At 39.6% G+C, this 27,135-nt stretch overlaps 2 protein-coding genes across 4 annotated transcripts; one reads left to right on the forward strand and one right to left on the reverse strand.

Moving 5' to 3' along the window:
* Positions 1 to 1,524: 1,524 nt before the first annotated feature.
* On the reverse strand, positions 1,525 to 24,526 carry LOC128786229 (calcium homeostasis modulator protein 5-like). 3 transcript variants are annotated; one of them, XM_053939361.1, is made up of 2 exons: positions 23,987 to 24,461; positions 1,525 to 2,848 (listed from the first exon to the last, which is right to left on the reverse strand). In XM_053939361.1, the coding sequence occupies exons 1-2, from the start codon at positions 24,458 to 24,460 to the stop codon at positions 2,444 to 2,446; spliced, it is 879 nt and encodes a 292-aa protein (XP_053795336.1). In that variant the 5' UTR covers position 24,461; the 3' UTR covers positions 1,525 to 2,443. The 3 variants fall into 3 exon arrangements, with proteins under 3 accessions (XP_053795336.1, XP_053795334.1, XP_053795335.1); XM_053939359.1 differs by lacking the exon at positions 23,987 to 24,461 and adding an exon at positions 3,597 to 4,154; XM_053939360.1 differs by lacking the exon at positions 1,525 to 2,848 and adding an exon at positions 18,336 to 21,222 and having other exon boundaries at positions 23,987 to 24,526.
* TRAPPC3L (trafficking protein particle complex subunit 3L) lies at positions 9,961 to 26,580 on the forward strand. Its single transcript, XM_053939362.1, has 5 exons — positions 9,961 to 10,002; positions 11,809 to 11,906; positions 14,566 to 14,665; positions 25,225 to 25,410; positions 26,454 to 26,580. Exons 1-5 carry the CDS (start codon positions 9,961 to 9,963, stop codon positions 26,571 to 26,573), a joined length of 546 nt encoding a protein of 181 aa, XP_053795337.1. The 3' UTR covers positions 26,574 to 26,580.
* Positions 26,581 to 27,135: the final 555 nt, after the last annotated feature.

Genomic DNA, 27,135 nt, shown 5'->3' on the forward strand with positions numbered 1-27,135 from the left:
TACACAAATCAGTTGCATGTGTTCCAGATTACAGTGTTCCATCTTAAATAAAAAATTACAAATATTGTTAAAATTAAACCAGAAATTGTGTTTACTACTTTGTTTCCTAAGGAGTTCACATAAACAATGCAGCCCCATTACCTTTTATTAGGTTTGCATGGCCAGATTTTGGTAGTAAGAGCACTGCAGGGGTGCCTTCTGTGAGAAGCTGCCAGAAGCTTCCCCTGTGTCCCACAGAGCTGACGCCAGCCAGCTCCAAGATGGACCTGCCACTGACCAAGGCTGAGCACCAGCAGCAATGGTGGCAGCACATCTGGGATAACAGATTTAAGAAGGGCCATGGTGCTAAACACTGCAACAGAAATTCCAGTCAGAATCCTGAGCAACAGAAATTGCAGTCAGAGAGAGAGGAGTGAGCAGAACAGCTCTGCAGACACCAAGCTCAGTGAGGAAGGAGGGAAGCAGTTGCTACAGGCTCTGGAGCAGAGATTCCCCTGCAGCCCCTGGTGCAGACCACGGTGAGGCAGCTGTGCCCCTGCAGCCCAGGGAGGTCCCTGGTGAAACATCCACCTGCAACCCCTGGAGGAACCCACACCAGAGCAAGTGAGTGCCTGTAGGAGGCTGCGACCCCACTGGGGGCCTGTGCTGGAGCAGACTCTTGGCAAGACCTGTGGAGAGAGCAGCCCACACTGCAACAGGTTTGCTGGCAGGATTTGTGACCCTGCAGAGGACCTAGCCTGGAACAGGTGGTTCCTGAAGGGCTGCACCCCGTGGAAGGAACCCACACTGGAGCAGTTAATGAAGAACTGCAGTTTCTGTACAGGACCCACACTGGAGACATCAGATACTTCGTCCTGGGAGGAAGTATCCCATGCTGGAACAGGGGGAGAGTGTGAGGAGCCCTCCCTCCAAGGAGGAAGGAGCAGCAGAGACAATATGTGATGAACTAACTGCAGCCCCCATTCACTCACACCCCCTGCACCACTGGAGAGGAAGAGCTAGAAAACTTCTGAATGGAATTGAGCCCAGGAAGAAGGAAGGTGGTGGGGAAAGGTACTTTAAGATTTAGGTTTAGTTCTCATTATCCCACTCTGATTTAATTGGTAATAAAATAAATTAATTTCTCCAAGTGGAGTCTGTTTTGCCCTTGACAGTAATTCCTGAGTGAGCTCTCCTTGTCCTTATTTCAACCCATGAGCCTTTCCTTATAGTCTTTCTCCCCTATCCAGATGAGGAGGGGAGGAAAAAAGCAGTTCTGATTCGTGCATTTTCTAGTAAAATGTATTAAATAATTAGATTTTTCCACTTCAAGCCCCTGGGGTCATTTATTAGTAGCAGATAGCATCTGGCTTCAGGGCCCACATGTATATGTGTACATGGCAGGACAATACAGGAAGCATTAAAAAATTATGGCATGCATTTCCCTCCCACTTAGAGTTAGAAGCATCTGCACAGAGGGTTAGAGAGGAGATGACTAATATCATATCATACCAAACTGACTTAACACAAAAACACTATTAAGCCTTCTTTCACAAAATTAAGTAGTTTTTAATCACAGTAATTTTCATAGGCCCAGTTTATGTATAAATTGCAAGTTTACACAGGCAAAGCAAACCCTACTGTACAGACTGAGATTTTTCCCATCCTCATTTGCTATTTGTACAGTAGACAAGCACACAAACACCTTGGAGATTTTGAAGCATTTCCAAATTGACCTTGCTATTTCTTTCATCCAGAATACATTTCAACTCAGTTTGCCATATGTCAAGTGTTTGGTCATACAGCTGCTATTTGTTACACACCCCCACCATGTGCCTCAGTGGGGATTTTCTCTCCTTATCAGAATTTAAAGCTCTCTCATCATTGTATCTAAACTCAGCCTTTGATGATAAAATTTCCCCATATGTTTCCTGCATGCTACTGTAGCCCCAGATTTAACTAGTAGTTAGCTCAGTGTAGATTACTTATATAATACAAAGAAAAATAGCAGAAGAGGAGAAATAAGTAATTTCTTCTAGGTGCCACTAAGGAAAAGCTGGATAGGTGCCCTTGCTCCATACAGAATGGACCAATTCATAGGATCCAATCAAGATCTACATCTTAAAGATCTTTTTAATGGAAAGAAAACGAAAAAAAGCATTTGTAAATAACTTTCTCAGTACGAACTTATCCTTTCAGCACAACTATTAGAAAGCAGAGAGTTGAAACTTGAAATAGGCCACCGTAATCTAGGCATAGATCATCACATCCCACAGGACTCAAAATGCCATCAGTAAAGGCATCTGTAAGCAGGTGCTGAAGGACTACATTAACAAGATGCACTTGCTCGCATAATTTATACATCAATGTAATACTGTATTGGAAAGTTCCAGCACAGCTCAGGTCTGATATAGAGCTAGACAGGTTCCTGCTTTTCTGTGAAGTATTGTGGGGTCTTGGATCTTCACAGCTGTGTTATGATCCCAAGGTCTTCATCAATCCTCAGATACTTTCCACTTGCACGCTCCTTGAGTGCCCAGTCATGGAGGAGGCTGTAATCATAGTGTTCCTCATCCACTCGTTTTAGAAAGGCCAGTCCAGAAATGGCCTGCCACTCCCTGAGAGATGGGATACGAATTTCCTTTACATTCTCACTTCCTGGGACAAAGCCAAAGAACTTCTTTACATTCTGCATGGCATAGAGCCTGGAGTGCTGCTCTGTTGCCTCATCAAAGAGCTCCTGCTCATTGTGGACATAGCTGTTCCAGTATCTGAAGTGTAGAAAGCTGAGTGGGGAGAAACAGCTTGCCAGGCAGTAAGAAAGGAACACAGTGATGACTACCACAGCAATCAAAAGCCAGCCAGCCACCTTACCAAAAGAAAAAAACTGTTAGACCTTAAAATACTCACAGTGGTAACTTTTGAGCACCAGAAAATCCATAAGATTAACCTGCTTTTCCTAAATAATAGCATTAACAAGGTATAAGCCTGGAAAGCATCTGTTACCACCAAACCCAGTCCATGCCTACTGGAGGCAGCCATGTACTAAAATCACTTGTTCAAGTTCAAGAAAGTTCTGTTGTGTGGTTTTAAGATTATTGCTTTCTCAGCTATTACTGTTATAAGATAGGCCATGCAGGTTCTACACTATATTAGCTTATAGCCTGTTTAAAAAAAATTCTCTGAAGTGACAACTTAATGCTTCTCCTATTATTTACCCAGTATGCAAACTTTTGGAATTGAGTCTGATCTAAACCCCAAGATTTTCCATGAATTCACATGAAGCTCTCACAGCCTGAGCCTCTTAGTCACATTTCTTCTGCTTTAGTGAAGAAACTTCATACCCTCCCTGGCTCTTCAACTTCTATTTGTTGTACTTGCTATTATTTTTCAGGATACTACACAAGGAAGAACATATCCTCAGGCAGCAGGTAACAAATGGGACAAGCAGGTATAGTAATTTATATACCTGAAGTTCTGTTCCACTTAAAAGAAAAGAACATGCTTCAAAACACACAGATTTAGCACTCAAGACAGAGGACACTGATCTTGTTTTATGCCTGCTGAATTAGCTTCACCTCTTACCATCAAGTTTACAGGCAACAGAAGTTACTCACTTGTGACTGGTATCGGAGGAGGAGAATCACTTCATCTCTTGCCCGGGTCAGCTCTGGAGGAACCAGCTGCCTGCAGGGAAATGTAGCCAATATCCTACTGCGTTCACTAGCGGTAAGGTTAGGAGCAGCTCCATAATAATACACAGGGACGTACTCGCTCACAGCACAGATATAATATGAGCCATTTATCAGGGTGACTGCAAGCCACGTGACTGGAGCAACCAGTGCCCTCCCTGTGATGCTGCACAAAACAAAGCAGACTAGTTTGCATTTCAGCAGCCAGTTTGATGAAGTCTCCCTCTCAAAATGAGACCTTTTGCCCATAACCAGCCTCCAAGTCTGGTTGTTCAGGGCATAGCCAACAATCAGAAGGATCAGTGCAGGCACTCCTAGGAAAGCCAGCCCATAGATAAGGTTCTGTCCAACATGACAAGGACAGCTGAATGTGAAAAAAGAGAAAAGTTGCTGCCCACCAATTGTCAATATTGCAATTATTGCATTGGCAATAACAACCTCTTTGCCCTTTAGAAAAGTTAACCACTTTGGAAGGAAAGCCATTTTAGAGCCTATTCTTTACCAAATTCTTTTTAGTCAGTACTAGCTTTTAGTTATATTTTACTAGTGTCAATGGCAGAGCAGAATAAACAGCAACAGCTTGAAATGAACACCACCAAACAACACCCAAACACCCCCTACTAATCTTTCTCTTCCCACTAATTTTCAGTGGCTTGTTTGCTAGCTTTAAGTATGCTTGCAAACATCCACTGATGTGTTTTAATTGATTCAGTAATTTATCTCAGCTGTTTGGGAAAATTGAGCTTTTAGGCTGTTGTGAGCTCTGCCAGCCCATTGCTAATTGTCTGAAAGTAACAATAAATTCCCCCTACCTTTTGGATGACATGCAGGGCTATCAAACTGATGGCTAACCTATCAAGGTTAATTGCCAAGCTGTTTGCTAATCAACAGTAATAGCAGAAACATGGCATGAAACTAGGAAAAAAAAAAAAAAAAAGGACCCTTCCAGCTATTCTTCATAAAAGATCATCCAAACAAATCCTTGGCAAATGGACTGGTTAAAAAAAAATGAATGCTTCCACTTTAAAATAAACTTGTAAAATATTCCATAAGTTGCACAATGTTTAGAATTGCAGTGCTGTTTGCATTTGATGTCCATTCTGGGGTAATTCATTGTCCAAGCACTAGAGTCTGAGAAGTAGGTAGCTGCTGGATCATGAGGATTTTAGTGTTTCACCTGTAGGTGGCAAGAAGCCCGTGTGTCTCTTTTTGTGACAGTGCTGAATGTTTCCTTTAGAAAGTTAGTTTTGGTTTTTGTTTTGGTTTTTTGGGTTTTTTTTTTGGGGGGGGGAGGGTTGTTGTTTGTTTTTTTTTTGTTTTTTTTTGTGGTGGTTTTTTTTCATTATATATATATATATATATATATATATAATCTGCTATTCACAAAATGTCAAGCCAGCTGGTGTTTATATAGTGTGCTTGTGATTACGAGTCCTAAGATTTTCTGCAAGTATAGTCAGTCCTATTCCATGGACAGAGATAAAAATCTTTCAATTAAGCATTTCCACAGCTGGCTTCTGGATATTGGGGTAGATAACCTGGGCTCTCAGCATCTCTCACAAATCAAGCCTTAAGCAGGGGTCTGAAAAATTGAAAACATTTCACTCTTGATGATTATCTCTGGATTGCATTCTTTCTTTGGTCACACTATCCAGTAGTTCCATGCATTGCATAACCTAGGCTGATCTGAATATGCAAATACTTGTGTTTAAAGACTGAAAAGTCTGACAGTCTGTCATATAAACATTCTTACTAAGAAAATAAAAAAAAAGTAAAAGTTAGCCAGAAAGTTTATGGGGAAATTTGCCTTCCCATTACAGATGTCTATCTCCAGCATGTGTGGACTTGGTTGTGTGATATAACAGTGTCTGCACAGCCTCTTCTCTCCCCTTGCAGAGAGGGTTGCTAATAATAAATTTGATCTCAAACAGTGGTTTTAGCACCCATGGTGTCTGCTTGGATGGCAGAGACACTCTCCCAGCTGTTGTACACAAGGATGGCATGTTACACATGCCTTGCCTGTTCACTAGGCAGGACCCTGTTCCTCCAGTGCACTGTTAGGGTGGACACCTGCCTCTCTCATCCCCAGTGCCCATCTGGGAAGGAGGTCCTTGCAGGTAACTGGCTCTCAAACAATGTGACGCTGTTACACAAAATTAAAAGCAGTACAGAAACATGCTGAAACATCCAACAGCACTTTGTCACAGCTTTTCTGGAACTTGTTACATTCTTAGTTGTTTAGACAGAGTAACAATGAAATCCCAGAGTTATCTGAATATTGCCGTTTTAAACCTTTTAGTATCACAGGATTTTCAGTAACTTTTTTTTTTTTGTACTAGTGACATTATATTAAAAAAAAATCAGTGGAATAAACCTATCAGGCTATTACAAAATCATTTTATAAGAAACTTCCATTATGCCTCAGTTCATTTTAAAATCTCTGATTGATTCCTTCTGAGATTTCTTTTGGAACCTGTGTCTTATTTTGTTTATAAGGGAAGAAGGCTCTCCCAAGCATCTCTTGTTTACTCAAGAAACACATTAGATGTGAAACTGAAGTGGTATCCAACACTGAAATATTAACAGTCAGCCTAAGGCTGTTGAATGAGGCAATTTATACAATCAATACAACAACTTTGTACTTCTGCATTTTCATTCTTTGGCATTTGCTTTCATGCTCTGCTGTAAATGATCCTGCTGGGTCATCCTATTATGGAACAAATTACAGGGTTGGATCCAATTAAGAGCTTGGGTGGCACTTCAAACCTTTAAGTACTTGCCTTTGCAGAGGAACCCAGGGTCCTAAGGTAGACATTTAGGCTCTTTATCCAATTCCAAGGAAGAGTTAGGACTGGATGCAATCCAAAATACCACTACCTGAGTGACAGCTTGCTGGCCTGTGAGGCAAAAAGATGCTTATAGCTGACATCTGAGGCAAATAGGATCCATTAACAAACCTTAGTCATGGTTTTGCTTTTCATATTGCAGGGCTCTGTCAGCTTGAACTCACTGCCAGTAACCTCACTTATGAGGAGAGATTTTTATATTTTTTTGAGGAGTGAGAATAATTTGTCATTTCTTTTAAAACATGGTTATTGGAATAGATATTTTGCCTTCCCATACACAGCAAACAATTTTTATTCTCCTTTTTATTGAAATAAAGCAACCATGGCAGAATAGAGAGATTGGTTTCAGCTCCCTTCTCCACCTGATCTAGTAAAAAACTCATCTCTTTCTTCCACAAGCTCAGTTATTATTAGTGATGAGATGTGACTGTGCTGCAAAGAAGCTGACTTCTCCAGCTTTCCTGCTATAGTTCTACCAGCTGCGCTTAGTTTTGCCACAGAGAGGATTTTGATATTTATTGGATCAAAAAAAAAAAAAGACCAGGATTTTGTTATCTAATGGCCAGGGAAAGGTAGGGAGGAAGAGGGAAGTGATCTTCTATTTTCCAACTGAAGTTTGGAGGAGGAGACTGAATGCGGAGACTCTCTGGTCCTGCACACATATTTCCATTACTGAGTTAGCAGTTGAAAGGATGATGTTCTGTGGCTCCTCTAGCTGCACTTTGAGTTCTATTTTGCATGGATGTCAAGTCCACCTGTGCATGTTAGAAAGCATGGTATGAAAGTACCAGATTTCCTGTGGAACTAGAGGGGAGCACTGCCCATGTCCTGTGATATGCCAGGTGAGAGCAGCAGCCACACTGGACTTCTAGTAAAAGCATTCATGTGTGATATGAGAAACCTGTGTTCTTTTTTTCACATAGCTTCAAATCCTCAACACCTACCTTCTTGTAATTTGAAAGAATTCTATTTTCTGTCAGAAAAAATTTAATACAAGGTCTATCCATCTGAAAAATGGAGAGCAAACAAAATCTTGACCTTGTATTTTACTAATTTGGACACTTGTGTTTTGTGGTTTATGCATTCTTGTTTTGGATCAAATAATTTTTTCACTTTTTCTCTTTTTTAGTCTTTCTAATTAGGCATTATCTAATTTATTATTTACTTTTATGTTGCACTTATCATGTACTTGCCTCTACAGGTATTAGCTTTCCCATAATAGCCAGTCCATTGCAAGAGACAGAGTGCTGGTGCATGCTTTTATTTGTGCTTTTGAGCTTTAGGGTATATTTAGGGTATATTTTTGTTTTTTAGTTTGATGGGAATTAAGAGAACTGCTGTAGTCTAATGCTCAAGCACTGTGAAGACCGACCTTGGGTCTGAAGGCTAAATTTCTCTCCTGAAAAACAGGACAGAAAGGGAAGTGGAAGGTGATTCTAACTTTCTCACTATTCCAATTGCCTTGGATTACTCCTAAGAAGTATATGTTCAGGATTAAAACAGCTGCCAGATGTGTGCCCCCCTCTACTCTTTTCACAAGGCTGCAAGACAATCCACCAAGGACTTGTTTCCCTCACTGGAGCTGTTGAATCCCCAGTTTATTTGGACACACCATTTCAGCCTCATTTTCTCAATAATGTGCAAACCTTTTGAAATGCAGTACATTCTACTCAATACATAGCAATATATGTGTGAATTTACTTGTGTGCACCTGGGCATGTCTGTGTTTTTCAAAGAATGTTGATGTGTCCTTGCCATGCATTGCACTGTCTGGTGCACGGGGTTCCCACGTAATTATGGTATTAATAATGCAGGCTGAAGTAATTAATCCATACATATTCTGAACCAGATAAGCAGAATTTTGCTCATTTATAAGTAGTCTTAAGTGCTTTGTGGTGGGTTCACTAAAGTTGAATTATACTAATTATAGTCTTTTACAGGTTGGGGTTTTTTTTTAATGTAATACAGTATACTTTCTTGTGGAATATGGGATTACTTTTGCAATGTGGGGCATGTTTGGTGCTTGTCACTCTTGCTGTTGGAGACAATCAGAGAAACAAACCCATCTCAGACTCAGTTTAGAAATGCAAGTAAATATCTAGAGAATTGTAATGCCTGGCTTTTAAAAATTATTAACATTTAGGTATGAGAAGCACCTAAAATTGTTTCACTTATAATAAGGAATAAGGTTTTACAGGGTCAGAAAAGCACCTGAAAAAAATGGAAGAGGCAATTACATTGTAAAATTGTCAATACAAGTTCATTCTGTGTGAAATAAAAGCAGTTAGGATGACTGAGCTTTACACAGAAAAAGCTGAAAATCCCTATTTTTCCTGGTTGAATTGTTTCATAACTTTAAATGACCATTTTTTAAAAATAAACTAATCTTTCTTATCCCAAATGAATCACATCTGAATGCCTTCTGTGTATCTGTAATAGTAAAGATCTGTAATTTTATTCTAGCACTGGATCTATTAGTTAATAGAAATTGAATAACAGCATGGCATTCCAAAGAGCCCATATATTTCTGCTTCCTTTCCTGAGAGTTGGAATGTATGTGCAGGTAAGTCCTATTAGGAATAACAACTACCTGATTAATTTCTAAATTCACCAGTGGCCATTGTTGAAGTTCATTGCAAATCAAAACTACCACATAAGCCAAATTTACCACAGGCAAAAACAGATGAACTAAGCCTGGATGTTCACTGCAAGGATATTAAGAAATAGGGACTATAACAGGTTAAGAATGATAAAATACCCCCTAGGAACATGGTTAGTGAAAGTGCCATTTGCACAACCTGTCAGCTGTACAGGTACAGAATTTATTCCTCTGGGAAGCTGAGTTTTCTCAATCTTCCCTGGCAGCTTTACACAAACGTGGTGGTAGCAGTGCCTTAAAAGCCACACTTCCCCAACTTAGGCATATATAAACTCACCAGACTACAGCAGTCAGAGTTGGCAGACTACTATAGCTTCTTTAGATTGAAAACAATCAAATTTTTTCCCTTGTACAGCAGCATCTTGCAATTGTGTTTTTATTCCTTAGAGCGGAAGTTTTTGTTAGCTCTCCAAACACCAAAATCTGATAAAAACAACAAAATACAACAACTGTCCCTAAAAATTTAAGACCTGTCCTGTTTGACTTCCCATGTATGCTAGCTGTGTATTTGATTACAAACCATTCCTATGGACAGAGTGATTATTTATGTTGTGGACAGTGGCAGATCAGTTGCCATTCAAATTCCTCCCAAAGGGCTCAGTGCACACAGAGAATAGGAGGAGCATCAGCAGCATTACAGACTGCAGCAAACACATCTCATGCAAAAGACAGAAGAGCAGAGAGGAGAAAAGAGAAGAGAAAGAGGATTGAGATAAAACTGTGCTGCTTGAGGAAGAAAAGATATAAACTGACAATCAAACACATCAGGAGTTACACAAGCAGCATGTCTCGGTCACCAGGAAGAAAGCAGGAGAACCACAAAATAGTAAGACATTTTTGTAATGTGTTATTAAAATTTTGCATGGAGTAAGAACAATTTATTATTTTATTGTTGCATTTTATACACTCCTATTTCTGAACAATCTAAAAGTACTGAAAGGATAGGGATAAGGTTGGTGGTACAAGAGCAGAGCTGCAGGGAGCATTTATGGCTACTATTCCTAATGCTGGGATTCTGTACAGGCTTGGGAAAGAGAGGCACAAAGTTTCTGAGACTCCAGTCTATTCAGAAGCAGAAGTCTAAGTGCTTCAAGTGCTTATGGTCTAAGATATAAATTCCAGGTAAGTTTATGTACCTCTGTTGTTAGATGGTCATTCAATGAAACACAAGAGGAGATCTCTGTTCTATGCTTGAATGGTGCTATTCCACACAAACCTTTCTTCAGGAGTTTAGAGCCTTAGGGCTCTATGGTGAATGGTGATTTTTGACAGGAACTGGGCAGTGGAAAAATTCCAGAAGGCTTTAAGACAATATTGTATCAATTTCTGAAAAGAGGACAGAGGTCTCCACTGAAAAATAAATGGAAGAGTGTAATATAATTACACTCTTTTATGGTCAAAAAGTATTCCAGTGGATTGCAAGTGTGGCTGATAAATTTGATTACGTTGATATATTATGCTTAAGTTTCTCTGAGGTAATTTTCTTGTTGCAACTGAGACTTTTTGCTGAACAATAATAACGAAACAATAGAGGACCTGTATGACATCCATTTACTCCACTGAAAACTTGTTACTGAGAATTTGGCCAAGGGTACAATATTATTTTAAATAGGACTTATTACTAAAATGAGTTTGGAAAATGGTTCTGTTTAAGAATTTGAACAGTGACTTGTTAAAACAGCAACACTGATTAAACTCCAAATTTCTGATGCAAAGGGAGCAGAAAGAAATTTTTCCACCTAGCTGTTCTTACTTTGCTAGTGTGATTTGTTCTGTTGTTTTTAGTGGTATTCACTATTTTTTTTTCCACAGGCTAGAGACAAAAAGCACCTCTGGTCTGACCACATGCCACAGGGCTGTAGCATTTTAATTAATTCCTGTCCAAGAAGTTTAGAAAGAGTCAACTCACTTAAAGGACAGCTGCTACTCCTGCTAAATACAGAGAGTTGTGCAGTGCATGGATGTGATCTGACAGGGCAGGGACAGAAGGAAACTCTCCTCTAAATTGTTGCACACCTGAAGACCCCACAGTAGTGCTTGTGGCAGGACCACTGCAGAGATATCTTCAGTTGCTCTCCATGTTCCTCAGGCAGGGGGCTGCAATCCTCACCATACCCTTCATCTTGTTATTCTTTACACTTGTTCTGATTTATAGTATTTTTAATTATTTTGAGCTAAATTTTTATCTACTTTTTATTTTTTTAGAGAAGGTGACTAATAATTCGAATCAGATCAACCCCACCTTTGTGAACTGTTGTGCTACTGCAGAAGGATTAATAGCTCATTGCCTCTTTTCCTGCTGCTGTTTGTTATTATTCTTGGATGGCACTTGGCAGCATTTGTCAATCCAGCATACATACACTCAAGATGCAAGAATTACTGATGACAGTAACTCTGAGTATACCAAGAAATTGTATTTCTAATAACCAAAATCCCTTACAAACTCAAGTGAGGATCAGTACAGATTCTGTCATGCTTGAAATGTGGATTTCAGTGATTATGCATCCACGGACGAAAATTTATTTATTAATTTAAATATTATTTTTACTTGCTTTTAATGAGCAGCAGCTTAAAAACATGGAAGATTTGGATTTTAGCTCTCTTCATTTTTGATTTTCTTATTTACTGACAGAGCAGAGAACTTTTTGTACTCACATATGGGGCTTTGGTAGCCCAGCTGTGCAAGGACTATGAAAAAGATGAAGATGTCAATGACTGTTTAGATAGAATGTAAGTACTGCTTTAAATGTTCAGTTTTATCCATAATTGTACTTGTTTACATATATATTACCTTTCAGCTTTTTGTTTGTTATCTCACAAGTTCCAGCCTTCTGTCTATGGTTACAGAGAAGACAGGGAAAAGGTTCAATATTCTGTCAACAGAAACAACACTAATTTGTGAATTAAGATCAACAATTAGCTTTTTAATTCTCTGAGGAAAAGTGTCAAGATTGTTTTCATAGCTTACACTTGCTCCTTGCTGATCTTTTAGTTATGCTAATTATTAATATAAACTAAAATTTATATCCTATATCCCTCACTTGGTCAGGGGCAAATAAGCCTCTCACCTTTAAAAGACCATACAGCAATAAGTGAGATAGCACAAAATGTCAATGAAGGTGTATTTTTACATGGATAACCTCCTTGGAAAATGAAGATCCAATGTTTAAAAACCCTGTCATCCTGACTGAGATTCCTAGGCATTACTACCATAAAAGTCACGATACAATGGAGAATCAGCAAGAAACAACTTTTAGCTGGTCAACAAGAACATATAGTAAGGCCTTTGTCAGAACAGTAAGGTTTGTATTTCTGGGCAAAGTGGACATGCAAAATGGCTTTACAAAAATCACAGAGGACAGAATACCCTGACCACTTTACTATTAACACGAAAGTTTGCAAAGTAGCTGTAGTCCAATAACTATCCATGAGAGTAAACAAAAAAAAAAAAATCATTGTTTAGGAAAAAGAAAAGTAATTTATTCACAAACTTATAAGGGATAACATCCCTCAGATACTTTTTTATATTCATCTCTCATTCAGCTCTGGTGAAAATCATACATTTAAAATATGCACAGGCTTCTTCAATGATGCCATGGTAGAAATTAGAGAACAGTTTTGGAAGATGTGAAGACAGATTTTCCTCCTTATGTTTTCATTATTGCAGTTGTTTCTAGAAAATCTTTTTGTTTTGAGGAAGACTTGATAATATAATGACAGGTTTCATTAAAACAATGTATTCTTTACTCCTGTAATTATGAAACAGCCCAGCTTCACAAAGAAACCTCACATCTCAGCAGACCTGTGACATGTGGGGACAGTGTACTTACCTCTCTCTCCATGTACATATATAGTCTGTAGTGAGAAGGGTGTTTTTCACTGTACAGTTGCTAAGTAGCTGCTTACCCGTCTATTATTAATTTAACTTCACAAATCTAGGGCATAAAAGTTGAAATGTATCTAAATAGTCTCATATGTCACTAATACATACCTTGTTAAACATTATGATGACACATTTGCCAATGTTATTGATACTGATACTTAGGCAATAGATAACTATTTAATTGTTTCTAGATACATGACATACTGCAGTTTTAATTTTCATACTGCCAAATCCACTTTTTTGTCTCATCATCAGCTCACTGTCTTCTAGCTGAAGATGTTGTACACACACCAGTAAGAAACTCCACTGAGTTCAGGCTGCTTCACTGAGGGTGTAGGGCCTCCGACAAAAAAGCAGACACTGCCAATATCCACATAACTGGGAATGAAGAATTTCCTAAAAACATTTCTGAGCTGAGTACCTATTCTTACAAAATGTTTGTGTCGATGTCTTTCCATTTTTCAGAAAATGTTTGGAGTCACAGCTGTTTTGCACACTAAGAAGTTATTGACCTTTGTTAATATGTCAGAGCTAGGAATGAATATTTGGTTTATAAAAATTCCATTATCTTCCATCCCTTTTTGTTTGTTTTTTTTTTTTTAATTGTAGTATTTTAAATACAAAATGGAGGTGGCTGTGTACAAAACCTCTGGGTTTGTTGCAGTAATGAGCAATGCAGGGACCCCAGGCAGGTACAAAGGAGTGCTCCTTATTGCCAAAACCCCAGCCTTTTTAAGCAGTTAGCATGTTACCAGTTTGCAGTTCATAGTTTTAAGGCACAACAAGCCCAAGTCAACCAACCACCATACACCATGATGTGGACATGCTGTGGACATGTGGCAGTCACGCAGCACGTCTCACATCTCTCATGTTCTCATCTCTGATGTTTCTCTGCCCTTATTTCAGCTGAGTCACTCTCCCATATTTCCCTTCTACTTAGCCTAAGTAACAGGCTGGAGCCATGTTACAAGGCCTGCCCTTTATAAAGCCTTACCTATTGGCAACATGCATTAACTAACAACTTCTGGAATTTTTTTTTCGTCAACTAGTTAGATGAAGGGAGATAACATGTTAGAAAAAAAGACAAACAGGTAATTGTGAAGGAAGAGTGAATAATGAGGTGAAGAGGCAAGAGGAGAAAGTAAAAGAGATCAGGTGTGAGTGCATTTCCTATGGCAGCTGAATGCTGCAATGAGGGTGCCCAGGATTGGTGTCTATACATATAGACAATGTACAAACTGTGTAGACAATTCATATCATCCTTGCCAGGACTGTCATGATTAAAGAAGTATGATTCCTTAAATGACTACATGAACAGCAGTCCCACTGTGCTGTAAAATGTGGTAGAAAGAAGAATGTAGACCAGCAAAATGTGTTGTCACTAAAGTCCCTCAATTAGGATCATGCAGCTGTTTTGCTGAGGAAGTGCAAGAGACGCATTAGGGAGATGGCAGGTGGAAAGAAGTTCCCCATTTTAAATGTTGCCTTTCCTTGTTTCCTCCTCAGGGGATACAGCATTGGCGTAAGGCTGATTGATGACTTTTTGGCTCGTTCAGCTGTGAAAAAGTGCCGTAGTTACTCTGAAACTGCAGACATGATTGCACAGGTAAATAAGATTTGCATTTTCTAAAGCGTCATCAGATTCAGTGATCTTAGCTTAGAATCATATATTCCCTTCCTTTTTTCTCTTCCTAGGAGCATGTCTTAACTGTCTCATACAGATGTTAAACTTTGATATTTTTACTTCTTCCATTTGACTCTTCTCAGCATTGCTATAATTTTCTTAGATATCTTTTTACTTTAAAATGGTAATATTAAGGATAAGCTGCAGGATTTTCTGCAAAATGGAAAAGCTCAGTGGTAGCAAAGAAGAACTGTAAGAAAGGAAAATGAGAGGAATATTTTCCTGACTACCCACAAATCTAATTATAAGATCAAAAAGATAAAATCAGAGCATGTACTTTCACCTACTTTGATGGAAATTTCCCTTTTATTGAGTAGCTGTTCACACTTCTGTCAGACAAGAAAGACACAGGTCTCTAAAGATGTACTTTTGTCCCCATTGGCAAGTTAGAATCCCAGGGAGTTTAAAAGAGAAATTGAAATAAGAATACATAACAAAGTTCCTCCTAGTAAGCAGCTGAGCTGGGGTAGATGATCCATTGGAAATGGTGAAGACAGCTGAATGAAACTGATGAGACAAGCAGCATTTCAGTCACTGTTTTAAAATACACTGCCTCATTTAAAAAAATTATACCAGGCTGCAAAATCACATTTTTGTTCACTTTTACATTCTTCTTCAGGTGATATTGGTACTTTATTATCAGATATATGTTAGATAACTGGTTTTCTAAGTCTTTTTCCTCATAGTTCCCTTCTTTACAAATGCATTATTACAGTTGAACCTTCATTCTTCAATACATGCTATTCATCAGCAAAGTACAGTGAGAAATTAACAATGGAAAAAGACACTATTTCTCTGCAGCTTGTACTTCCAAAGAGACTTATTAAGAACAGTAAAAAATTACTTGGAAAGATTAGAACAAACATTAAAGCACACACTGTCCCTTTGAAAGACTATTTTTAGCAAACAAAAAGGAGTTCTGTAGTAGGAGTAAAACATTTCTGAGGCAAAATGTGATATGGACAGCATTTTCACATTTCTTTGGCAAAACAATTTTTAAATAATCTTCAAGCACATTTGTCTGAGACACATACCAACAAAACATGTCTAAAGTGACCCAGTAAGGAGCTGTAAAATACTCTGTTAAACTTTTTAGTTCAGAATCATGAAGCTGTTTACATGATCTCCTTAACTCTTCAGCAGGAGTGTTCCCAGCCAGGAGAAAGTGCTTAAATACTTAACTGCATTAAGTCTTCAGAGGATGTTTGAGGATGAGTAAAACCAGTTCAAAATTAAAGTAATTAAGACAGTTAAGCAATTCAAGTAGTTAAAGCCAAACCTCCTGTTAACATAGCTATTATCCTTCAGTTCTTTGGAAAACAAAGTCTGTAAGATCAGGCTGTGGATGTTCCCTGTGGAAATGGAAAGAGATGAAGCAAAAGAAAAAAAAAAAAAAAAACATAAAATGAGGAGTACAGAGCCAGCTTCCCAGATTAAGAAATAAATACTGGAGGAAAGGTGCACCTAAAGCAGTGACTGAGAGCTTAAAACTTCCACCACTGGTTCAGATTGCAAAGCCTGGGCTTTACTGCTAATTTATACTGGCCTGGAGAAGGGCCAGCAAGTTTTGACACAGAGCCAAAGTGAGCCCTTCTACACTGAGTTCCCATGGTGTTCACTGTCTTCTCATGTTGGTCCTGTGACTTGGCAGGGTTACAGTTGGGATTGAATTAAAAAAGAGATGAAACAGGACATGTAAAAGTAGGCTTTCTGGCAAATTGGGGTAACAAATGGAAACCAATTGAGGAATGATATTAAGGACAAAGCCCAACTAAAGAAGAAATGTCCAAGATGGGATTTTGATTTGATTTGATAACTGAGGATTACTTTTGAAATTAGGTTGATAATTTTTCTCTATAATCCTGCAAAATCAAAATTTTAATTCAATTTCTCCTCAAAGGACCTTGATGTAATTGATCTGATCAAATGAGTTGCAATAAACAGCTTCTGGTTTTAGATCTAATGTTTATGTTGCCTCCTCTAGCACTACGACCTGTTTGTGTGTGCCACAGGTGGAAGCAGCCCAGTCACACACTCTGGTCCACAGCAAGCTGGCTCACAGGCTCTACTGCTGGATTAAACACTGCTGTGCCTGAGGACAGATCTGTTCCTGAAAAGCAGTGGCTGCAGAGATGAGCTTTATTGTGGACACTCAGTACCCTGTGAATGCAGGAAATGAACATCTCTGGAGCTCTTTGAAGAGAGCTCCCTGGGCAGGGAGGGGGAGGGGGGAAATAACAAAGGATGGGGTAATCCAATCATGCCACCCCTCTGTCCAGAGCTGTAGGACAGGAAAAGTCCTTCCCCTTGTCATGGAAGGTGCTGCCACACAAGGTCCCTGTATATTGACTTATGGCCAGTTTGAAGGTCTGACAGAAGCTGGCAGAATTTATGAAGCTGGTAAATGTTGGTTTTTAGATCTCAGCAGGGAGAGGGAAATGCATAAGCAGGTTGCTGTGCTAAGTAATACAGCCTACTGTGGTAGATAGTAAACAGGACATTGAAGTGCTGCACTGTGGAGAGTAAAGAAAAGGTCAGAAGAGAAGTTTGGAATCAGCAACAGATGGCAAGACCTTTAATATATCTTCCTCTTTCCAAACACTGACTGGAAAAATGCTAAGAATGAAAAGTATGCTAGCAGAAATATCATTTTGGCTGCCTTTCCCCTTTTAAGCAGATGAATTCTGGTCCTTCATTGATCTTGCTATTATGCTGTCTGAAATAATGGTTTCCATTTTTTTTTACAGTCTGTACTTACTTACTTGGTGTCATGACTTATGCATAAAAAGTTTGGAAGTGAGAAGTCCCCAGTAGTATGTAGAGGGACTGAAAAGTTAGTGGCTTCCTAAATATTTCAGTAATTCTAGGCTGTGTTTGAGCACCATCAAAACGTTAATGATTTTTATTCTTGCTGCTTAAGAGAGATAGAATGCTGACTGAGTTTTTGAAAAGGGGCAGAGATACATTTTTAATTCAGACTGCATAGATCTTATTTTCTCATTAAGCAATATATAATGTCATAGAGTTGCAAATAACATTTTCAAAAGTGAGGTTTTGCTTTATATGGGCATCATTTTGCTGGCAAACCTATGTACATGTCTAAACAGATATTATTTTTCTTCCATTTCATGGATAAAAATGAGACAGATTTATGAAATACAAGTTTTAAACCACCTCATTCATTTTACCTTCTAGTCTTTTGGAGTCACAAAGACTGAAAAGACCTTTGTTTTATCCTCTGAGAAGCTGTAAATGGTAGTTTTAAAGTAGTTGCTGTTCAGTTATTGCCTGGTTTTAAGAAAAAAAACTTTTATATTCATTGATTTGCTTATTTATGCACTTAAATTATTGTTCCTGACAAGACATTTTCACAATTTTCAATATATAGGTTTGCAATTTGGCCTTAATTTGGTGCAAACCAGCTACTTCTTTCGCATAGTTTTCATGCAAGTTCTCTTTTACACAGGAATTTTTAACAATAGAATTTGGACAGATTCATCATACCATAATGCAAAGTACAGCTGAAACTAAATTGAGAGCATATGAGAGCTTAGCATGGTTAAAAAGTCTTTATTCTTATAACAAAGGCTTCAAGTTTGATGGAGCACCAGATGTGGAAGAAGAGCTAAGAGAATTTCAAGACTAAACTGAGGGAGAGAGCACAGAGGATTAAACACGAGTTTTCTATTTTCTTGTATACTCATATTTTTATGGGTATCAGAATTAATACAAAATCTAAATTTTCCAGCAGAAAATGTTGATCTTGCTGTTTGGTTTTATTTGTTGGGTGTTTTTTTCTCTCTCCAGTTTGTTTTGGACAGTGTTGACAACAGTCTGTCTCTTTCTGAGCTGCCATGGCAGCTGGATTCAGGAACAATGTTGATAGGAAGCAACTTTTGCAATAGCCCCTTGAAGGACTAAGTTAAATTTGCCAAACCCACATTCCAGTTGAAAACATAAGGTCAAACTGATTGTTATTTCAGATTGTTTTTATAGAAGTATTCTAGGATCCACATGGAAATTGCATTAAGTCACAGGCGTTTTGGCAAGATAAAAGAGTCACACAACCCTGGGAATGAGGATCAGTGAGAGTTAGGCTCCTACCAGGCACACGTTGCAGCACAAAGTGTTCAACAGCTGCTCTTGGGGATGGAGACACTCTCAACATGAGCTACCTGCAAACATGAAGTAGGCAAGGAGAAGGAGAGGGAAATTCATCTTGGATTTGCCCCTCCACAATAAAGCAGATACATAGGGCTGGGAAGTGCTGCCGTTTCAGATGGCCTGGGCTACTCAGGTGCAGAACCCTAAACCTTCTTCTGAGGGAAAAGAGGATACCAAAAGCTCTAAGTGAGATCATTCTGTCCTCCTACCTTTCCCTCTACCAGCTATGCTTTTGCCTCTGTGTCCCAGCTATTATATCATACTGGAGGCCTTATCTTTACATCAACCCACTTGTTTCCCATATTTCTTTGATCAACTCATTAACCTACTTCCTGTCCTCTGCGTTGCATCCCTACTTGCTTTGATTTTCTGAGGAAGGAGGTGGAGAGACAGTTTTGGAAAGGGACATTAGGCCCAGGTAGCAGGGCTGTCCACTTAGAGGGTGTGCTATCTCCCCTTGTGTGCAAGGAGGAGGTGAAATGGAGCTGGACAGAAGATGTTGGGGCAGTTCTCATAAGGAAAGGTAAAACCAGACAAATAGGAGGGGTCATATAGCCTGGAAGTAGGTAGATGATATACCAGGAGAAGTTCCTGGGGAGAAAATGGTTGGTGTATGTGCCAGACACAGTGCCAGACATCTGCTGTTGTGACTTTCATTTTGGCAGTGTTGCATCTGTGCTTTCAGCTGCAGCAGGCTCATTTAAGCATATAACATGTTTTAAGTGTTCTACTAAGTGGGTCATCCGGGATGAAAGAACTTTAAAATATTGTCTCAAAGGTCACAAGTTCTTGAAAACATAAGGAGAAAATTCTAAGCAGAGTGTTGAATTAGCGCTTGTGTTTTATTTAATAAAGAGTAATGATCTGTATATAGACGCTTTTACCTGCTGAAGAAGACCAGTGAGTATGAGAACAGATGGGCAGGATATCCTGGTTTGTTGAGAAGAGCATGATTCAAGCACAGCAAAACTATGATTCTTTGGAGACTGGCAATAAAATGCTGCACAAAAGCCTGCCCAGCCACTCCAGGGAAAGTAACTTTGTTCTCCTTTTATATAGCATTTGCAAATACTCTGAACACCCTGAGAGGCATATAATGAATTCCAAGTGGGTGAGGTAAAGCACAGGGCTCTGGGGTGAAATGCATTTGTCCGAGGCACTGACTGTGCAGTTCCCTCACCTGCCGGTTCTTCTTGCTCCAGACACAAAGTTTTCCTAGGATATTCAAAATATGAAAGTCAGTCTTCTGAAAAAAATATTTTCTTGTCTTAAAAAGTGGAATTTCCTTCCAGGCCCTCTGTTGTAGACTGGCTGCAGGCCCAGAAACAACAATATTACATAGCACTACAGGCTGCACCCAGTGCCTGAAACTCACTCAAAAGTAGTACTTTATATCCATACAAAGAGAAAGATATATCCATACAAAGAGAAGCCTTGAGGGACCACTGGTGCCTCAAAACAAGGCTGTATCTGCAACTGGCCTGGAAATGACCTGGACGGAAAACCTTTACTTTCTGTGGGCTGTCAGAAAGCCACACATATCTTGTTATTATATTCACACACTTCAAATCACTTTACTTGTTGACAATCTGTAGATTTACATAGGACAAGCACACCATAGCACATTTTGCACAGCATATTGTTAAAACCCTCTTGTAGAAGCCATTATTCCTTTCTTTGTGCTGTCAGCTCTTGATGCTGAGCCAGTGACATGAGCTCTGGGTGCCATGGAGTACTGCAGCCTTTTCACTCGTGTAGGGAAATAATTTTATTCCATCCTTTTGGAGCAAATATCTAACTGTGAGGAAACATGATGAAGAAGAAAGAGTGAAAAAATTGTGAAAAATTGTGAAAAAATATAGAGATGAAACTAGCTAGAAGTATGCCATATAACGAGATATTTAAAAGATGAAAATATAATTGGTCTATGGTATTTCCCTTCTGTCTGCAAGGTCCAGCATTGTCTCTCTTTCCTCACTGATTCCTTTCTGGCCTTCTTCAACTAGCCTGTGAATTGTGCTATAATGCTGTTTGCTGCTGCTGAAAGAGTAGAGCTGGGAAGCATCTTCCCATGCCTGGAAAGCTGGCAGGGAAATGGGTTCTGGTTCCTTGTTTTCAAAAAAGCACTTCAGGTTTCTCTCACTCAGCTTGGTGGCATACAGCTGGAAAATCTGCTCCAGTTGCTCCTTCTCCATCCCCTCATACACTCTCCAGAACATCAGCTGGAGGTGGCTGACTTTTGACTGGCAGCTGGCACAGCAAGTGGTTAGCAGGGACAGGAGAGCTGTGGTAACTATCACACACCAGCCTAAAATCTGGGAAGGCAAAAAAAAATCAATTTCAGGTTAAAAAGACCCAAGTGAAAATGCTACTTGAATCACGAATGTCTGACAAAGTGACCACACTTTGTTTCCATTTGGTGCTGGCCTTGATGTTAGTGGGACATCCATATGGGGACTTGCCTTAGATTGGAAATGGGGATGTGTATTTTATTCCCATCTGTTAAAGGTGGGGCAGTTATCTTCTGTTAATTGGACAGTTTTTCTTTATCCCTTCCACAAACAATCCTCCCTCTGGGAGACATCTTCTGTTAATGGGCCATTGAGTCTTACTGCATGACTGATTGACATTACATCATCCCATTGTAAGAAGCTCTGCCCAGGGGGAGGAGCCAAGCATTCCTACCTGGATATAATCTGAGATTTGGAACACCACAGTCAGCCTTTTCCCACTGCATTCCCAGAGGAGCAGTCTTTTCCCACTGGATTCCCAGAAGAGCAACTATTTTCTCCACTGGATTCCCATGGGAAGACCAGGCCCATCTACACCACCAGCAGACTTTCAGAGGAAACCTACACCTTTCTACAGGATCACTGCTTCAACAGAACCACATCTGTCACTCTAGGATTGCAGCCACCATTTAATCAGACTGCTACCAACAGCCTGACCCACAGGATGCCAAATTGTATTCTGACTCTGTCAGTGGTTTGTTTTCTTTTTTGTACTATTACATTTGTATTTTTTATTTTCCTAGTAAAGAACTGTTATACCCATTCCCATTTGCCTGAGAGCCCCTTAATTTCAAAATTATAATAATTCAGAGGGAGGAGGTTTACATTTTCCATTTCAAGGAAGGCTCCTGCCTTCCTTAGCAGACACCTGTCTTTTCAAACCAAGACAGGACTGAAGAGAAAGAGTAAGTCCATCAACATAGAGGCTTCTCAATACTGCTCCTTTTGGTGTCTCTTTGGTAAAGACTAAAGCGTTTTCTAACTCCTGAATGCATTACATACAACTACCCAACAAGAATTACTGATCTTGAATAATGAAGAACTACAAAAGCAAAAAGGGCTAGTAACTTTTGTCCCAGATCAACCAACCTTTTAAACTGTGACCACTGTTAGATGTTTTGTTTTCTGACTTCTTTTTATTAGGAAAAAACCTCCAACAAAACAACTACATAATTAAACAACATTACTCAACTTCTTTTTTCTGTAGCACCTTCAGATTTGGACAAAATTCTGTCAGCAACATTTTGAAAGAAAGAGCTACTTCCACAGTTACCTCCTCAGCAAGGGGAGAGGATGGAAAAATGTTCTTGAAATGGTTATTGTAGGATGTTCTCCTCTAAGGAGAAAAGCAGTGTGGACACATTTTTTCCTGCCTTGTGCCACTGGCCTAGCCAATGGTTTTACTTGACTAATCCACTGCGATGTGTTTAAAAAAAAAGAAATTTAAACTTATTTTCCAACACTGGAAAAGGCTCCAGTGTGGGACAAACATTCTAGGGCTCAGAGGCTTGTATGAACTGGAACTGATTTCCCATGCTCTAATGGTGATGATATGGAGAGCTGCATCCTTTCTCATGTGAACTCTTGCACTGATGTTAAAAAAATAGCCACCAGTAAAAATCGGTGTTTTGCTGATGGAATATAGAAAATTTCTTCAGGGAAGTCTGTGAAACAGAGAAGCTTGACAAACAACTATTCTTAGGAACTGGTATGGAAGAATAGTTGGAACTTTTTTTTATTTTTCCCAATCACTTTGTACTGACTAGTGATTTTTATGGGTATTTGAGAAATTTCTCTTTTTAGTAGTTTTTCCACTTTCTTGCAGCTTGGAAAATGAACTTATATATTCTCATGCTAAAACTGAATCCCTGGTCTTTCAGTATTTCCCATACATACAACTCGAAGTCTTAAGCACTATCTGTTGTTGCTTTCTACAACTGTGAAACAAATTGCTTTGTCTGCAGTGCAGTCTTTGTCCTATTTGCATGAGGACTTGAAAATAAAACCAGCTCTTGGAAAGGAAATTGTTCCAGATGGATACAATTCCTGACAAAAACCTGCTGGCTCCACAGAGTCTTTTCCCTTTTCTGTAGCTTTTTTTTTTATTCTCTCCACCGTTTTGATTTTTTGCCTCTGAATTTATTTGCATTACAATGCAGAGAACAAAACTGTACTGCACAAACACTGTAGAATGTAGTAAGATCTCAGCTTTGCATGATCTGCTTGCTTTATTGTTTCTCACTTCCTCCAAGCAGGACAAAAACATGCTCACGTTTGGCATCATGAAAATGAGGAACACAAATAGAAATACATCATGTAAGCAATCAAATGTTATTTCACAAATCTTATTTTCCAGTATTTTTCTGCTGTTAGTGACCTTAAAATTCCCTACAGTTATCACAACGATTTAAAGTGTGGGAGTATGGCACAAATTTTTTAACAGGACAGACCCCTTTAATGGGGTGACATCTGTTAATTCAGCCACCTAAGCAATCCAGTTGGTTTTTTTTTTTTTTTTTTCTTTCTCTCCATAGAACAATCTCCATTCAGGAAGAAAGCTTTATGTTTTCTGGTCTTATTGACCCCACCACCAGTGAGGACCCCTAAGAAATACGGAACAGCTCAAACTGAACCAAAAGATGGATTGACTGTATTTTGCAAGGCTGCCAAAACATTGTTTACACGAAGCCAACAGTTTTAAGGAAACTTCTGACATCAGGATCTTCCACAGATAAATACCAGCAGCAGTACAACCCAGATAATGCTCTTCATTTATAATTTTTCTTACCTGGGACTGTGCTTGAAGTGTTCTTTTTAGTTCATCACTCTCTGAAAAGGGCAGGGAGCTTTTGTCACAGGCTACCAGGTGTAGCTCTTGAAAGCAGTTCTCCGATTTGCTGTGGCAAAGTGCTTGTAAGTAGGCAGGATTTTTCAAGCCACTCATGGCACATTCGTAAAAAGTCCCGTTCAGCAAAGCCACGGAAAGCCACATCACTGGGGCTACCAGAGCATTTAAAGTGATTTGTCCAAAGACGTAAAAGAAATGGCAAATATTCCCCCTGGGGAATATTTTCCTGGGATTCACCCAGCAGCCTGTAAAGAGTTTCCAGGTCTTGCTGTTCAAGAAGTATCCAATAACCAGCAAAACAAGAGCTGGTGAGAAGAGAAATACCAAACCGTACCTGAAGCTTTCATTGCTGCAAGGGCATCTGAAAGCAACAAGAGAAAACACACGTTCACCTCCCATTGTCAGCAGCGCCATAAAACTGTAACCTATAGCGGTTTTCCGGTTCATAAAGAACTTCAGGATTGTTTGGAATGCATCCATGTCTGGTACTCACTAAGGAGGTGAAAATCGAGGCAGTTTCTCTCCGTTGGCAGCGGTGCGCGGCGGGGCAGAGCTCTCCCGAGGAGGCGCAGCCCGGCGCTCTCCCGCCTGCCCACGCCCTGCCGAGATAACGCCGTGATGTCACTGCTGCAGAATGGCGCTGGCAGGGCAGATGTGGCACATTCACTGTAGCATTCACCGGCAGTGGAAAGAAAGCAAGCAGCACTCTGTCTAACCAACTAAGTTTGCAGTCCTGGAAGTCTTGTGGGCTGTTTGTTTTTTGAAGCGACTGCAGATGGAGAGATCAGAGTTGCGGGAGATCTTGAGCTGTGATTATAAAAGTTGCTGGAGAGGTAGTGAATGACCTAATATAAATGCTAATGGTCCCAAGGGAGTATGACATGACTGAAAGCAGACGAGTGATAACAGTAAAACCATTTTGTGTGGGGTTGTAAATATAGGAACTTCAAAGAAGAACAGCTCTCTGCTGTGTTCTCCTGGAGCATCACATAGCTCTAGATTTGCATTGCTAGCTCAAGCTGATCACAAAAAAGACAAATGTACTTTGATTTCTAGCCTGTCTGGCTCTCCCCACTTATTTCCTGGTGTAAAATTTGTCTACAGGATGCTTCTTTCTAAAGTTTCACCTCTGGTTTGCACGCAACACATTTAAGCAGCAGAGTTTAATTGTTTTGCAGGTTGCTTTCAAGATGTACCTTGGAGTCACCCCTAGTGTGAGCTGCAATAGTGCCACAGGGAATGAATTCTCCTTAATACTGGACAAAAACCCACTAGTGGACTTTGTGGAGGAGCTGCCAGCAGAACGAGCGTCACTTTGCTATTGTAACCTCCTCTGTGGAGTGATTCGAGGTGCCTTGGAAATGGTAAGGAAGGGCACATCTGTTTTCTCCATTCTTTGCTAATTCACAGAAGCACAGGAAAACAAAATCACTTGTTCAGATAAAAGTAGGAAATACAGTATTGTTTAACCTCTCAGGTTAAATGTCTATAGCTAGATAAAAGAGGACAAGGCTGATCCTGGATCCTGAGGTAGAGAAGCACATGAATTATCTCACCTCCACATTGTCCCTGCCTGGTTGTTCAGTGTCTGACTTGGGTGCAAAAGCCAGGTGGAATCAGGAAGCCAGGTAACACTTAAAGTGGAGGGACAGAGGGGCATGTTGGGTTCCTCCACTGTTCCTGGAGCCTATCACACTTCCCTGCACGGCTGTAGCCAGTAATAGTCATTCCTGATTCTCTCCAAATATGTCAAGATAAATAATATTCTTAGGTTACTGTGGTACCTGCTGAAAGAGAGAACAAAGTGTGGATGAGTATAATGTTAAAACTAAAGCATCAGAAGTGTATCAGATGGCAATCCAAATTTTGTTCTTAAATTTAAGGTTTTTGCAAAGAAAAAAATAAAGGGCATAATTTGAAAATTTCTGACCTGTAGAGCTTTTTCAGGGAGATTACTTTTGGGCTCCTTTATCTTTTTGTCAATATCAAGTTTGGCATATATCTTATATTTCAAGAGACAAAAAACTCAACCCTGTGGTGTTATGTACATACATCAGTCTCAGAATTATAGTATCTGATACAAGACTAATTAACAAAAGTATTATATCATAAGTCTTAGTACATGACCAGGAAATTCTGTGATGACAAAATCATCAAGTATGCAATTTAGGGTCTCAGAAGCACTGGGGAGAGGGGTAATGTGCTCTATAAATTCCAGTGTCTATAAGCTGCCTTCATACTAGCTTAGTTGGGAAAGCTATTTTAAAACAATCTAGATATCTGTTTCCTATGAAATCTGAGAAAGGGGGTCCTCTTGTGGTAAGAGAGAGAAAAAGCTCATTATACTGGAGGAGGGTGGAAAACTGGGCATTTCTTTGCTTAACTGATCACACCTGATTGTTTCCAGGTTCACTTAGCAGCAGAAGTTTCCTTCCTGCAGGACAGGCTGAAGGGTGATGCTGTGACAGAAATAGGAATTACATTTTTAAGGAAGCCTGAAGACAAAAAGCACAGAAGGAACAAATGAAAGAAATATTGGGAGAAACTCTTGCTGGGGGATATTTTGTGTCTTTTGTTTCAGAAGAAGACAGGGTAAAAACGGCTTTGCTGAGTCAGCTGCACTACTCACCTGGTTGAAAGGTGAAGAGAGCTGGGCAGCAAAGAGGAGGGGCAGGGCAGGGGGAGAGCAATGTTAATTGTTGTGACACAGATATCAGTAAAAAAGATCAAAAAGATCTGCCCTTCTTTCTCACATACCCAGGCTCTTGAGCTTAATGGAAATTTTATCTCAGTATTTAGTGTGTGGTAACTATTTATCTGTATATCAGCTGTTTTCAGGTAAAGCTGATGACCTATTCCCATTTTGTCAGTAATGTTTCAAAGCATGGCTGCTGCTACAGGCACTTTATTTCCCTGGCTGTATGTGGTTATCCAGAAAGGATTCCTCTGCTGTGACTGCTGTATGCAGCGTCTTGCTTACAGGTGCATGTTTTGATGTGTAATGCCTTGCCATTCATTGTCCTCCACACTGGACATCCTGCTGTCATTGAAACCAGGGAGGGATGGGTCTTCACTGATGCTGGTTGTGT

This window comes from Vidua chalybeata, chromosome 3 (assembly GCF_026979565.1).
Source record: "Vidua chalybeata isolate OUT-0048 chromosome 3, bVidCha1 merged haplotype, whole genome shotgun sequence".
Taxonomy (NCBI): domain Eukaryota; kingdom Metazoa; phylum Chordata; class Aves; order Passeriformes; family Viduidae; genus Vidua; species Vidua chalybeata.